Below are 16,089 nucleotides of genomic sequence, written 5' to 3'. Positions count from 1 at the left end.
CTGCTCAGCCTCTTCTCCTCGTCTCCCTGAGCTCTTGATGTTGTAGGTACAGTCCTTAGGTGTCTGCTTGTCTCTATACTTGTTCACAAGGAGCTAGCACCTTGTTTCATGGTTTCAAATGGTATATGTAAATTGTCAAGTTGATGGATAGGTAGATTGATAACCTTCAACCCTAAATAAACCCCTTAACTACATGCTCAACTATCTACTGAACATATCACTAGATGCCTTGTATGTAGCTCAGATTTAATATGCAAAAGGCCATTTGCAAGAACTAGCCTCTTCTCTAATCTACTCCCATCTCAATTAATGATATCTTCATTCTTCCAGGCACTCAGATAAAATCTATATAATCTCCCTGGCTTCTTCTCCTTCTTCTACACCTTACATTCACTCTATCAGCAAATCCTGTCATTTCTACACTTAAAATGCATTCTTCCCACCTCCATCACTCTGGTCCAAGCCATGCTTGGCTCTCGCCTGGATTATTGCTAAGCTAGGATTGCTCTTGATTAAGCTCCTTGCCTCTGCCCCTGCCTCATTCAGTGTATTCTCAATACAGCACCTAGAGAAGCCCTACTTAGCATCCGTCAAATCTTGTCATCCCTCTACTCAAAGTCCTGCACTAACTTCCTGTCTTTTACTTTCAGAGTAAAAGCAAGTGTCCTTATAATGGCCCAGGAGGCTGTCCATGATTTGATCTCTATTATTTCTCTATTTCCCTCTGCTAACCCCCCTTTCCGTCTGCTGGCCTGGGGCTGACCTGCCCGGAACCAGAAGATAAATTGCTGGGGATGTTTTCATACTTGATGTGGAGGCAGGATACAAGGACAATTGGACTTTTCTCAGGGGAGACCTCTTACACATCTTCAGTGTGGGGAGGCCACTGGGTCCCGGGTCTGCCAGTTGCCTGAGCTCATTGTTGGAAGCCCACATTGTTAGGAACAATAACTGGCTCCGGGGCGGACCTGGGATGCAAGGCTGTGAATGGGCTTTTGCTCCATGTGTGCAGATGGAAAGGGATTTTCTCAGGGATATAATTTTTAGGCTCTTTCTCTGACTGTCATACAGTCACCTGAGACCGGAGGTGGGTATGTTTCACTGCGGGAGGGACACATGTTTGCAGACTGGATGTTCTTCTCAACTGCAAGGTCAGTCTCAGGCCTTCGTGATAACAAATGTGGACCTTGGAACTGAAGGATGACCTTCTAGTAGAACTTATACCTGCTTCCTAGAAGTTACAGGCATTGTTTTAACAATGAATAAGTTCGTGGCCGCCATGACCAGCTTGCCCAGTGTTCGCCAACATTGTCCTCTGACTTAGAGTGGTTTGTGGCAACCTGGCTGGGTTTTTGCTTCCCTGTGTGTATGGAGGGTCTTCAGGCAGACTTAGGTGCCACATGCTGAGGTCGCCCTGCCTATTTTCTGCCCTGTGGTCACAGCACTCAGACAGCTCATCACCTCCGCTGGTTGCGTCTCTGCTCCTTTGCCTTTGAGATTTTGCCCTGGGGAGCTTGCTCAGCTGTAGCCCAGGAAACTGACAGAGGAGGGCATTTAATGCCCCGGGGCAACCCTCCACCAGGGAAGAACAGGGCTCGGTGGATGAATGCCCATACGCCTGTCTTCAGGTGGAACAATTCTTTGGGACACTTCACGTGGGTTCACAGGGAGTTCCTAGAGGAAATGAGCCCAGTTACCCACAGGGGAGTACATTCTTTACTGACCATTCTCCCTCTGTTCCAGTCTCTCCACTTTTCCCAAATAAACTACTTGCACCCAATATCCTGTCTCTATTCTTATGGAAACCCAATTAAGGCAGCCAGGGAGGCAACTATAAGATAGAGTCAAAACCTTTCACTCATGGAAGACTTGCTGAGTGCTTGATCCTTCAGGAGGATAATGACCCCTCAAGGCACACATTTTCCTCCTCACTTTACAGATGATAAACCAAGACAGAAAAATGGTAAGTAATGCCCCCAAAGTTCCCTGCTCCAACACCCTGTCTCTCAAGAGAAATCATCCCTTCCAGCTGTACTGACGATAGAGGAAGACAATCTGACATGAGCTTCACTCATTTCCCCTCCATCGACTTACAGTCTCTCTGAGTCGCCTGCATGGTCTTCCTTCCACATGGTCTAGGAGGTGAAACTTCTCCAAAGGAGAACTGTCTTGAGATTTCCCTGGTGGTCCAGTGGCTAAGACTCTCCACTCTCCATGTAAGGTGCCCAGGTTCGATCCCTGGTCAAGGAACTAGATCCTACAAGCTGCAATTAAGAGTTCTCATGCCGCAACTAAATTACCCAAATACTGCAAGGAAGATCAAAGATCCTGTGTGCCGCAACTAAGACCTGGCACAGCCAAATAAATAAATAAATACTAAAAAAAAAAAAACCCAAAACAAAGAACTGTCCTCATTTGTCACTCTGTGTCATTAATGAAGCAAAGAACATTATGCCACACGGTCATTGAAATGTCTATTTATTAATAAGTGGTGCAGTATTTATTTAAGATAGAACATAAAAAATCAGGTAAGAATTGTTTGCATAATATATATGGAAATCAACCTAGTAAAGTTGTTCAAAGATTGGACACAGCCAGAATATAAATTACACATACAGTTTAAAAATTACAGGAAATCATATTATAAAGAGCACTAAAGGCCACTTGTGGAAGAGTTGTGTTCCCGTGTAAGCCAGGATGTGAAGAAAGCCTACTTGTTAGCATGGAGACAAATTCAGGGAGCAAGGCACCAGAATTCTATGCCGTAAAAGGGGGTTAAAGAAAGTACAATCCAAAATCAGATCCAGTGGATTCATGTCGCTGGAAACCTCCATGTGCTCCTCAAAGACTGGCATTTTCCATCACTCCTACATTACGAAGAGGAAAAAGTACAAGAAGAGCCATATCGCACTGGAAGCAATGCGGAAAGCATTTGCCTTTAAAATGGGGAAGGATTGACAGGTCTGATGAAGCCAGCGCATCTTTCTAAGGTGATGTTCAAGATGCGTCAGAGCCTACCTCACATTTCTAACAGCAAAGCCTCTGACACCCGACAAGATAGTGGCCCCCAGTCTGGGAACTTGGCCTCCCACCCGGACTCTGAACCCTCAGAGGAACTCTGGAGGGTGAAGCTATCCTCCCGTCCCTTAGAACAGGATTCAGAGGGAAAATAAGAGCTCAATTATCAGATCAGGTTGGCTTCCCCCCGGGAACCTTGATCTTTTCATATGGAGAAAGAAAAACTGTTCTGAGCGTTTGGCATCCCAGAGAGTGTTTCTGAAGACCCAACTGTTTCTGCAGGATTTCAAAGCCCTGGAATAAAGGGGCAGTCTAGAGACAGAAGACCAGAGTCAGGAGGGAGGGACATTTGAACTTGTTTGGTTAAAACAATGAAAGGAGATCCTTGGGGATAAAGAACAAGGGGAACTTGTGGGATTATCTGTAGCCATACCAAACTCCAGGAGCTAGTGGATTCCAACATGAACCAGACAGACAATTTATGTGGCATTATTTTCTCCCGCCGACAGCTGGAATGTAAAACCGCTCAAAAGAACAGGGGGGACCACAAAAAAGCAAGGAGAACAGTCAAGGCAAGAATCACTCCTCTCTCTAGAGACCCAACGGGACTGCAATCATTCAACTGGAAAGGTGACAGGGTGGAGGAGGGCAAGGATTTGTGGAAGATCCCAGGGCCTGTCTGAGAGCATTTCCATTGACCTGGGAGACTTGGGATGGGGAGAAACAACGGGCTTTGCAGGTACATGGATTTTGTTGAGGGCTTCTCATTCTCAGCTTCAGCTTGCTCATCTACCATCGTAGATGGTAACACTTCTACCATTGGAAATGGTAACACTTCTCCGGCGGGATTGTGATGAGGATTGCAGGAACTCAAGAGAGAGAACTGTGATGTCCCATGCTACCCCAAGTGAGAGATCAGGGCACGTTCCCCTCTCCCCCTTCCCTGACCACAGTCTTGTGGGCAGAGGAAGAGAATAGAACGTTGAAAGAAAACATGCTCTCATTTTGTCTTACTCTGGGATGTCAAATTGTATAGTCCATTTGACAAGTCTAAGAGGAATTACAGATATATTCCTAATCTGTGGGAAAGGCTTTTGATTGCTCAATTATAAGTCAGGTTATTCTTACAAAGAGCCCATTTTTGATTTATTTCTCTCTGGAACTTATTTCAACCCCAGACAGTCTTTAAAAACACTGGGTCACCTATTGCCATCCAAGAGCTTGACCATCTTTCTTTCTATCTCTTAGGAGCTCCTGGTTCTGCCTGATTCAGGAGAAATGAATATCCTGCTACTGGGTTTAACAAGGGCTGTGGGGCAGCCCTGCTGAATTCTGGAAAATCTATCCCAAGCACAGCTTGAGTGGAAATCACTACAGAAATCCTCCTTTGAGCCGACAGAGCCTTGTTCATTTCCTAAAACAATTTTCTAGTTACAGGAACATAAGACATTTGCAGTTAAATCCTGTTTGCTTCTTTGTAGTCTAGGTGAAGACACCAGAATACTAGGCTGTGATATGAACAAGACAGACATTCTGGGCAAAGCAAGAGCAAACAGGCTGTGCCCAGGAGAGACCCAGAGAGCCCCATGCAAAGGGACAATTTTAGCAGACCTGGTGACTTGGGGTAAATAGTTGCCCAAAGAAATCACATCCCATTTCTTAAACTCGATAATTTTTTTTTTTTTTTTTTCCCGAGGAGAAATCCTGGTAAATGGGTTTATAGATAAGGATGCAGTCTGAGACATGACTCTGAAGCTGAATGGGTCTAAGTGATGCACCAAAGAGATGAACCGGTCTATGCGTGGCAGGACACAGAGGGGATAAAGTGGGAGCGGTCGGGGAGGGGAAGGGAGGAGGGCTCTTCTTTCCTTTTCTCAACTGCTCACAGCAGCAGTGGTATTTCTATGCCTTTGACGACAGCAGGGTTTTGGAAGAAGGAATGATGTCATCTTTCAAGGCATGGGATCCTCAGTCATATTCGAGACGGGAAGATGTCTCGAACATGTGTCTACTTTTGCATTTGCTCCAGTGGACCGGGAAGTTTTCTCTCATCTCCTGGGCTCAAGAGCAATGCTCTCTTCTCACTGGGTATTTTACTCTTAGTTTTTGATCTCTGACATCTGGTCTAGGAGGTAGGAGATCTGAGTTCCAGATTCTGTGACACGATCACTCATTTAGTCACTGATCAAGTAAATGTGATTTCCTTGGCTCTGAGCCTCTGCTTCCTGATACAAAAAGAGAAGTGGTTTTTCTGGGTAATTGAGGTCTCTTCTCATTCTGAGCATCTAGAAGTCTATGAAATTCTACTTTCCTGCATCTATGATAATAGAGGAAAATACTAGTCACAGTTTCCCTGCAGGCATGCTGGAGCTGAGACTGTTCAAAGCTGAGAACAAAGCCCCCTGGGGAGGGTTTCAGCAAATTTAAACTCTTTCTTGGATGCTCTCCACTCATTTCTAGCATTTGTCTCACAAATATCATGGCACAATTGACTTTCCTTGTTGAAACCACTCATCTCTTTATATTTAATTATTCCTATTTGACTTTACGGCCTACAAACAGTGTGTTCCAGGGAACTTCCATGACCCGAACACTGGGATCCAACAGTCCTGGTCTCCTCCTTCTGACATTCCTGCTCTTCCTTATTTTGATGGAGAAAGGAAGCATTTTTATTTCTAGAGATGTCCTTATTTAAATGGCAATTGTGAAAGCGCTTGATCCTGTCGTGTACAAATTGGTGTTGTATCTTCACCACTGTTTTTCGGAAAAAGATCTTCTAGCGTAAGTTTAGAGTTCGTGAGTTACACCAAAGACTCAGGCAATGGAATCCACATATACTGTAAAAAGATGAACATGAATGGTAGTCACCCGCATATGGCAGTCTCTGTACTAAGGGTTTTATCTATGTGAATTAGCTCTTTTGAAAATAAAAATTTGCCAGAAAAGCCATGTTTGAATATGACTCAAATTTTCATCCAGGGCATCTCTATATCCTCCCAAGCTCTTGGCATTTTCCACTCCTGTTTCCTAAAGCACTAAGTCTATGCAGACAGTATCTGCCTCTGACCTGGGCACTGTGCTACCTGCTACCTGATTTAGGCTCAGGTTTAAATAGTGTAGTATCAGTAACACAAGAACTTTGGGTTGATTTCAATACAAAGAAAGGATTTACAGTCTGTTCAAAAGTTTATCCTGAAACAAACATGCCTTGGAAGACAAGTGAGGGCAGTGGGGCCGATTCCTCGGAGTGCCTGGGGTTCAGAAAGCAAAGAAAGTCCTTGTGGTTCTAGGTTTCTTGTGTGTGGATTCTAGGAAAACCAAGAGCAGTTACTTGGCATCTTCTGGAGGAAGCCTGGGTTGAGAATGGCAGACTGTTCAAAATTCAGTTGACATCTTAGGACACTGGACACAGTTCTTCTCTTGGCCCAGAAGAACCTGGTCTGTAGGTTTCTAGAAGCTTTTCTCTTGAAATAGATGCTGTATATCGGTCCTTACGATAAGCATCTCTCAGTCAACACAACGAAATGGAACTGCCTCAGTTCCTTGCCTGGGGTCCATTATGGCAGCAATCTGGTGAGGAAGGCTTCTCCAAGAACCTTCTCAGATGCTCTAAAAACTCTCCTTCCACAGCTTATCTGGAGCCATAAAGTCCAAAGCATGGAACTTAAAGTCCCCGTAGGACCCATTTGGCCTTTCCTGAGCTGATGGGGTCATTACCACTTCGATGCAGTTTTTACTTTCACATTCTTCCATGTTCAAGCTCTCACTGATTCCAACCGTGGAAGCATTCCTGTCTATATACAATTGTCTGCAGGGATGAAATGAGGTTCTTTCCACTTTTGGTAGACACAGTCTGAAGGGACCTTTAATAATTCAAGGCCACTAGAGTCCTAGATTTTGATGTTTTTCTTATCTCGAATTTCTGGTGCATTGTGCAGTGCCTAGAAGACAGTGGTGCTTAATAAATCTTGGCAATGAACAAACAAATTAGTGTTTTTATCACGCTTATTTGAGTGGCATAGAATTATGACAATGATCTTGGCCAGTTATGAGCAGCTCCTGTTATATTAGCATTAACAATTAATAATGTCTATAAGTAATTATTCTTTCAACTCACAGTGTCTTAGGAACTAACTGCCTTACACAAAATAAGCATTCGATGCATATTGTTGATTAATGGACTCACTGACCTATAGTATACCTTGGGATCGTCTGGCTCTGTTTTCATGACAATTAGAGCTTTATAACATCAATGCTATATCTAATAAATCTGACCTCTCAGCTTCCAGAACAAACACAATTAGTAAATAGAACTTTCTCAATTTGATGTTCCCCCCCTCCTTTTCCTCTCACAATTAAAAATAAAAATACATCCAGAATTTGCTTGTGTGCTAGTCTTTGATACTCCAAACTCAAAAGTGATCTCTAGTACTTTCTTCTCAGCCAATAGGATCACCTTTAATCTAACATTTGGAAAGTGGATTTATCTAATTAATTTTGATACTACTAAAAGAGGACGTTAAAATTTGCATATATCATGTTGTAACATACAGAGATTGAATGCACATGCTGCGCAGTTTCCCTTGAGAAAGTCATACTTAATTCTTACAATGGAATTAATTTGTCATTATTTCATGAAGTTTGGCTGAACCATTGTAGTTTCTTCAGAACCACTGGTATATCCGAGGTAGAATAATCTCAGATAAACCACTGGTATATGTGAAGTAGAATAATCTTGGTAGAATAATCTCAATTTACCAGTAATCTTGGTAATGGTTATTTACCAGTTCTGTTGGATTATTCCAGCATTCTGCTTCTTGGTTTGACAAAAAGATGTTTGTGGAAGCACATACTGTTTCTCCCTATAACCTATGTTTAATCCTAGACCCTGAATTTCTACTTCATCAATGACAGCCATGTTGATGATGTCGTCTGTGGGCAGGCAACTTGAATAGGGTTTGGTTTGCATTTCTGGATTTTTTTTTTTTAAGAGAATAGCAAAGCAGAATAATCCAGAAAATAATTTTTTCTTTTTTTGTTTTCTTAGATGGGAAAAATAGCTCTTAAGATTCTTATCATTTATTCATTCATGAAGATTAATTTGCCTTTGTCTACCCTGATACTGCATTGGGGCTATATAATCAACACAAATCCAATCTCTGCCATCCTGGCCTTATGACTCAGCAGGAAAGCTAAATGCCTTCTTATGGTTTGGAACAAAATACAAATTCCAGTCCTTTGTCAGTTACTAAAAGAACCTAAGGAAATCATCTAACTTTGGATCCATGATGACTATTTTTAACATGAGGATGAGAAAGTCTCACTTTTCCAGTTGGGAACTCCATTGAGTTCTTGGAAAATGCCTCTACTTGTACGATACTGAGACCAGTATGTTCTGAAGGGGTATTAATAAGTTAGAAAAATAATTGGCATGTTAGATGGCTCAGTCATTTTTGATGAAAGATTTCAGGAATATCAGAATCAAGAACCAAGCCCTAAGGAAGGAACATAAGGCTTATTGGGTCATGCACTCCAGTGGCACTTGCAGCCATATTATAGGGGCCAGAAGAAGGATCGAATGACCCACGCCCTTTGCCCTTCAAATGGCCAGAAAGTCCAATAGCAAACCTTAGGGGAGGGGGCTTCATGTCTGATGTATGTGTTCATTGTTCTGTATTTCCTACCTGGGACTTCAAGGTCAACACCCATCTATTCATGGGACTCTTCACATACAACTTCCTTTCTACCATTCACAATGCCAAGGACTTCAGGCTTTGGTTGTAAGTCCTAAAGTCAGGGGCTGACCCTTCATTATCACTGTACTCTGAGCTTTTTACGAGATACCTGTTGACATGTGGTTGAAAGAAACCCACTTCTGAGGAAGAAGCTCCTCTCTCCAATATAGTGCAAAATCCTTGCATTAGGTAATGATGAAACTGTCAACCTTGTTGACGTCAACCTGCCACAGCCACTCTGGCTCTCGACAACAATGCGAGGGAGAATACTGGTGGGATGCAGACATTCCACGTCAATCGGTTTGATGGTCACCATGGCAACCATCTACAACGGCCCTTAGACTTGTGAAGAGTGAGACAATAACACTGCGGTGGAGTCGTTTAGCTAATTAGCCCAAGCCTAACGGAACTCTTTCCCATCAACGTGTTTCAGAGAGCAGCGACATCTCCTAACAGGATGGCTTCTGCTTCATATTGATACTTATACAGGAGGTCAGTGCACTTCAGCTTGTCTGCTTACACTTTAGCTAGTCTTATGGCTACATGTGGTTTCAAATATCTAGAGGGGTCAAACTGGATGGTTCTGGAAATTTTGCCTCTTTGCATGTCAAAAATGTTGTAGTTTCCTGGTACTGATTTTTTTTCTGGATCCAGAATGCAAAGCATCAAACATGTTTTGCAATAAAAGCAGACATTCCCTCCCACTTGGATAAACAGTCTCATGAGCACTTTCTACACAACACAGGGTACCAGCATCTTGGTCCCACTGTGTAAACTGCAGGGCAGTGTCGGCAGGAGGGGACCAGGGCCTGGAGAGAGCCAGCTGACTGAGCCAGCTCTCCTGGGGGATGCTGGGGACATCCCAGTCATCTCTCTTTACCTGGCCTGCGGTTTCTCATTTTTACAAGGAAAGTCCTGGACCAGATAATTTGTGTGCCCTCTTGACTCCAGTTCCTATGTGACTCGGACATCTTGTATGAGTGTCACAGGGAGGAATGTGAATTGGAACCTCGTGTTGAAGGCCCTGAACTTAACTCCTGCCCCGAGGGGCGCCCCACTGCTGACACATTTTGTTATCTTTGGCTACATAAGTTGGGAACTATTTAATGTGCGTGTGTGTGCCTGCTTTCTCCCTGCCTATTCACAACTCATCCGAAATGTTACACTTGCCACCACCTTTGATAGATGAGGAAACTGGGGCATGAGAGTTGACAACGACAGACCAAGTGAGGTCCCTCTGAGAGCCTTTGGAAGGTTTTCCCAGCTTTTCCTTAATAAAATAATTTTGTAATTCTTAGTTTGGCAGATATGATGCTATCTCATTCCTGCCCTCACATTTTAGCTCAAGAGGCAACCTCCTTGGTACATGATGCTTTTTTGTTGAGGGAACTATTGGCTTGTTGAAGAAAACAACTAATCATTGGAGTGTTTTACACAAAGGGGCGGTGATGTGAGAAGCAACGGAAACGACTTTCTCTGCTTACCAAACCAAAACCCAAAGCAGCCAACCACACAGACACACGGCACGGCTCATCCATAATTTCTCCCTGTACTGGTCCAGTCATGATTCAAAGTAAGAACAGCGGATAAATGTGTATCCTAAAGAGGTTAGCGGTACCATTTTATATAGTGTAAAGTCATGCAAACCATGCTTGAAAGGAAGCGGCTTCACTGTGGTGACCGGGGGACATAAAAGGCCACGACAAGCCCCCGCCCAGGTGGGGCCACCACGCACATGCATGCGTGTGATGCAGCCCCTGGTGATCTCACGGGGATGTGGCGGGTGTGAGAGCAAGTGAGCTATACAAAGTCTGTCTACATTACAAGGAGGAGCCAGCCCACGACCCCTTTTTTAAGTGGGCTTGCCGGAAGGGGTCCATATCGAATCAGAAATGCCGTCCCCCGTGGACGACAGAGGCAGGGAGCCACTGGGTGTGAAGGGCTCGGTGTCCGTGTCCGTCTCACCCTCGGCCAGGTACCGTTTCTCCCTCATCCAGCTCGATCCCCCGCTCGGGCCAAACGCATAATCGTCTCTGTCCTGGGAGATGCTGAAGCCACTGGGCGAGCGTTCCAGCTCCTCGTGGTTGACTGACATCAGGGACAGGGGCGTGTCGCTGTCCCGGGTGATGCTGCACCTTTGCCGGGGGGAGACTCGGTCCGAACAGGGGCCGTGCAGTTCCGCCTGGGAGTGGTAGCTCCCTCGGGAGTCGAGAAGCGTCAAGATAGGCAGGACGGTGGGCCTTTCCGCATAGGGGGTCGCATGACCCTTTCCAGAACTGGGTCCCCCTAGGGGCAGGTTCACGGGGTCGTGGGCAAAAAACCCATAGGGGCCGACTTTGTCGACGGGCACCTGGTGGAAGCTGTAGGGGGCATCGGGGGCTCCCGTTTCGGAATAGTTACAGATGATGGTTTTCAAATCCGCATCCCTGCGGTCCTCCTTCTGCTCGGCCTCGGCAGGCGAGGAGGCCCCCTTGCTCGGGGAGAAGCCGGCGACGTGCACCTGGAGCCGCTCCATATGCTGCAGATGCATGTCCACCAGGAAATCCAGTTTCTTCCCCATGTCGTGAACCTGGAAAACACAAGGAATTGGGCATTACTGCTTTCTCCAGGCCGGCGGGCACTTGTTATTGGTGGTGAGGAAAAACCATAGCATTTACTTTCCAGAAAGGAAGACGGTTCCTGCCATAAAGCATAATCATCATAACAGTTAACTGTTTTGTATCTCTTGATTTTGAGCTTTGTGCATGGATGCGTGCATGTGTGCTCAGTCGTTCAGTCATGTCCAACTCTGTGCCAGGCTCTTCTGTCCAAGGGATTCTCCAGGCAAGAACACTGGAGTGGGTTGCCATTTCCTTCTCCAGGGGATCTTCCTGGCCCAGGGACTGAACCCATGTCTTCTGTGTCTCTTGCATTGGCAGGCAGATTCTTCACCACTGTGCCACCTGTGAAGCCTGCACGGATTTCTGCTAATCTAAAAAAACAGGGTAAGGGCTTTCCAGAAACCTGGAAGCAAGAGACATGGTGTGAGGATAAGTTTTACCCAAGGAGAAGGTGGCCTTGCTGCTCCTGTTTGGATCCAGGAGGAGGAGTTCTTGATTTGTAAACATTCCCTTAAAGAAGCATCTATATTGTCTGCGCACATTCCCCCTACCTGGGGACGTAAGCCCCACGGGTACAAGGGCAGTGGTTAGCAAGAATTCTGCTTCTCAGAACTAGAGATGCTCCCTAGGGGCCTTGGAGGCCAGTAGAAGGTATGCTGAGATCAGCTGCATCTACCTGCTCCTACCTACAAAATTGAGAACATATTAAAATCATCATGCGTGTACAGACACAAGTGTACATGCACGTGTGCATGGGATGTTCTCTGACAGTTCACAACTCACCAGGAAGGACTGAAGGCAGGTCTACCATTCCCTCTTATAGTTGACGACACAAAGCATAGAGCAAGGTCATGGCTGAGTTGGTACCCAAGTCTTAATAATAACTAATCCTTCTCTAGCAGTTACTATGCACTTTAAAGTTATTTAATTTTTCATATTAACTTTCTTATTTAACTTATTTAATTTTCACAACAGCCCTATGAGGTGGATACTATTATTCTGTTTTTCAGTTGAGGAAATAGAGGCACAGAGAGATGAAGTAACTCATCAAACATCAGAGTAGGTAAACGGAAGAGCTGAGATGACAAATTAAAATTTAACAGCAGAAAAGGATATTCTTGACACACTAAAAAAGGGTAATTATTCAAATTTTCTCTTATCTCTTCTGCACATATCCAATTTTGGGTTATGAATAAAATAAAAGGGTTGATAGGAATCCTAAAGAAAATTGACGGTGCTATTTATCTAGTGCAGTTGGGTGTATTGTGTGTTTAGTCGCTAAGTCATGTCCAACTCTTTGTGACCCCATGGACTGTAGCCTGCCTTGCCATGGGATTTCCCAGGCAAGGATACTGGACTGGGTTGCCATTTTCTTCTCCAGGGGACCTTCCTGACCCAGGGATCAAACCTAGGCCTCAGGCATTGCCGGCAGATTTTTTTTACCAGGAAGGTGGGCTTCCCAGGTAAAGTTGGCCAAACAATGCTAAAATACAAGCCACTTCACTGAAGAAAAGAGAGGTGGACTTCCTGGGATGCTGTAACTGAATGGGTTTCTTTCTGCCCTGAATGAACCCCACCCATAGCCTGCCCTCCTCCGGGCCCCTTCACACAGGCCACACACTGACCCAGGTTTTCACGGAAGGAGGATAACAAATGCAGAAAAATACCGAAAATGTGGAGAAGGGCACTAACGTTCCTAAACACCATGAAGTTCATGATCATAGTAGCTACCATTTGTTGAGCATTTACTGTGTGCCAGCTACTATTCTAGGTAATTTACAGGTATCAATTGATTTAATCTTCAAAGCAACCTCATGAGGTGTTAACATCCCCATTATACAGATGAAGAAACTGAGGCTCAGAACAATTCATTCACTTGCAAGTGATCACCCAGCCAGTAAAGTGCTAAATCAATGATTTTATTTCCAGATTCCTTGATGAATGGTAGATACTCAAGTCTGTTATCTCCCTATGAAAAAAAATGACATTTGAAAATAAATTCCACATACTTGTTCTTGGTGGGAGAAAGGAAGGACCTACCTGCCTTTCGACTTTCACAAACTTCCCCATCATGCTTTGGTCTTCAGTTTCTGATGTGGATGGTCTGGCTACATAGGGTTCATTCCTAGGAAAGAGCCCATAATGCTGTAAGATCATGATACCTATTTTTGCTCTGCAAGGTCACTTCAGCTAGGTGGGCCGTGGTCCCTGGGACTACCCTGCTTGTGCTCAGGCTTACAGAGTCTGGAAGAGCCCATGGAACTCTGCAGCCCACGGGCATTGGGAAAGGCCAGCGTTTCCTACCTTCACCAGGGATGTCTCATACTTACCATGTTGACTGTAGGAAAATGTGAAGCTGACTATTACGCTGTTCTTAGGAAGCTCTGTGTCAAGCTTAACTTAATACACCACTTAACTGTGCCCAGAGTGCTTGATTGCTTTAAATTATGTTCCTTGGCCTTTCCGTCACAGACACTGGTTGATGATGGAGCATGGTTGTCTCATCTTGGAAACCAATATTTCATCTGTTCCATTTAGCTAATACTGGAAAACAGATGCAAAATCTGGAAAATGATGCCAAAGATGATATTCGTAGGGAACAGGATTGAGACATGCTGCATTTGCTCCTTGGCCAACCACAGTTCACATCTGCCTAAATTCCAGTTTGTTTCAATATTGTCCTATGTAGACGAGAACTTTCAGGGAGTCTAGCTACTGCTTGAAACCATTCATGCTTGGTACTTTCTAGGCAATTGTTTTTTCTCTAGGCTACTTACTCCTTCTAGGTCCCTGGCCAGGTTTGGGTAAAACAGTGTTTCTTTTTTTTTTTCCAATCTTTGGCTGTGTTGCACGGCATGTGGGATCTTAGTTCCCTGACCAGGGATCGAACCTGCACCCTCTGCATTGGAAGTGTGAAGTGTTAACCACTGGACAGCCAGGGAGGTCCTGGAGCAGTCTTGAATTAAATCAGATGTCAAAAACCAGTGGCCTCTGTGCTGAATCCAGCCCACCAGTGCTTTCCTTGGCTTGCACAGGGTTTTAAACATTGGAGCCATTCAAAAGTGGAGGATTGCACATCAGATCTGAATATTCAGCTTTTCTTGAGAAACTAGAGTATCTGGAAACAGAGGATCTTCTTTCTTAAAATTAGCAAGAGCAGACCTGAGGTTCTTCAGGGCCCTGTGGTTCACCCCTTGCCTAGCCCCAGAACTGAAGCCAAGATTAGATGCTCTGTTCGCCCGCCTTACACTCTTCCTTCCTTAATGATAAAGAGCCTTATTATTATACATTGCATGGTATTTCTTACACCTACCTCCCTTCACTCATTTATGTTATTGATACTTGCCTTGAAGATACTGGGGAATAAGGAAGTGTAAATGCAGGCAGCGGGCTTTCTAAAGGATCCTGGCTCATCACCTATAAAAGGACAATTTTCAGACAGTTTTTCAGAGAGAGCAGAGCTGCTCTGGGGCTGGACAGCTGATTTCCTTCTCAGTCTCTGGGGCTGATGAAAGTTTAAAAAAAGCCAAAACAGCTGGCCAGGAGGAATGCCTTGGGCTCTGCTAACATGAAGTATTCTTTCGGTTCCAAAAAAAAAAAAAACCTCACAAGTCTCTTTTTATTTTCTAACTAGGAAACCGTCAGTTGCATTTTCAGCAGCCATACAAAGGAGTGTGGCTGCAAGGCTTTCATTCAGAAACCTCTCAAACGGCCACAGGCCGGAATAGGCTGCAGGCTCTTTCTCTTCATCTTATTTGGGGGAATGGCAACCTCACCCCCACGGTAAAGGAACCCAGCTGAGACTTGGGCATGGGGATTTGGGCATGGGAATGCGGTGTGGGCTCCGGAACCACACAGCCCATCAGTCAATGCCCCCGGGCCCCACCTGGGAGACTGCTGGGATGGGTAGGTGAAGGCGGCTCCTCTCTGAGACTTCTTATGTTTTGGAGTAGATGGAGGTCCAGGGGTGAAAATCATATCTATTCTGAAAGAGAGCACACAAAGAGGGGGGATTAAATGACAGAGAGCTTTGTATGAAAAGAGAGGAAAGCAATGTATTCTCTTTCTTCTGTCATCAGCTGCGAGTTTGGAAAATAAAAGAGAAGAGCATAAAGAGAAAGACAGAGGAAAGGAGAAAGACTTTCTAATTTATTTATTTATTTATTTTTTTTTAATTGCTGGTCCCTTCCTCCCGCCTACGAAGGAAGACACTTCCCTCCACACTGCCGACAGCAAACGAGACACTGGAGAGAGACTTTGTAATTTAATGCATCATCATTTTTTTTTTCTTTTGGCCCAGTGTACCAAGAGCATCTCTCCATCCCAGAGGAGAGAGGCAATCGAACCACAGAGACAGGGTGACAGCTGCCTCCTGTTCCTTCTTACAGAAAATGTCAGGTATGCTGCAGCAGGTCTGGTCTTCCAGCTCTTTCATTTCACCCAAAACCTCTAGTCAGGGAGGTCTTCCTGCTAAGCCCTAGGCTCTGTTTTCAGCTGTGCCCTCTTTTCCCTGCAGCTTGGCAGGCTCCTCCAGCTACTAGAGGGATGAATTTAATAGTAGCTCCTATAGCCCCCCCATCAATGTCACCCTGAGCACAACAGAAGACAAATACCATCCCCCCACCCGGCACTGAGCTACGGTGCCCCGTGCTCAATGGAAACAGCCTGGGAGGCTTATCACAAGCCCAGGACCGTGGCACTCAGAAGGAGCCATGCCTCTCTACGTCCTTCTGCAA

General features: G+C 44.9%; 1 protein-coding gene across 2 annotated transcripts in view; it reads right to left on the bottom strand.

Moving 5' to 3' along the window:
- Window positions 1–2,461: 2,461 nt before the first annotated feature.
- Window positions 2,462–16,089, bottom strand: part of KCNQ3 (potassium voltage-gated channel subfamily Q member 3) — a 300,675-nt gene continuing 287,047 nt past the window's right edge. Inside the window, exons 13-15 of one of the 2 annotated variants that reach the window (XM_019973403.2) lie at window positions 15,240–15,338; window positions 13,394–13,478; window positions 2,462–11,322 (exon numbers count right to left, since the gene is read on the bottom strand). In XM_019973403.2, coding sequence (XP_019828962.2) covers window positions 10,606–11,322; window positions 13,394–13,478; window positions 15,240–15,338 — 901 coding nt within the window. In that variant the 3' untranslated portion in view covers window positions 2,462–10,605. Of the gene's footprint in view, window positions 11,323–13,393; window positions 13,479–14,677; window positions 14,771–15,239; window positions 15,339–16,089 lie in introns of those variants that run through there. The other variant, XM_070802433.1, reaches the window with a different exon arrangement.

The sequence above is a fragment of the Bos indicus genome, chromosome 14, assembly GCF_029378745.1.
Source record: "Bos indicus isolate NIAB-ARS_2022 breed Sahiwal x Tharparkar chromosome 14, NIAB-ARS_B.indTharparkar_mat_pri_1.0, whole genome shotgun sequence".
Classification (NCBI taxonomy): Eukaryota; Metazoa; Chordata; class Mammalia; order Artiodactyla; family Bovidae; genus Bos; species Bos indicus.
This window is presented reverse-complemented; position numbering and strand designations above follow the sequence as displayed.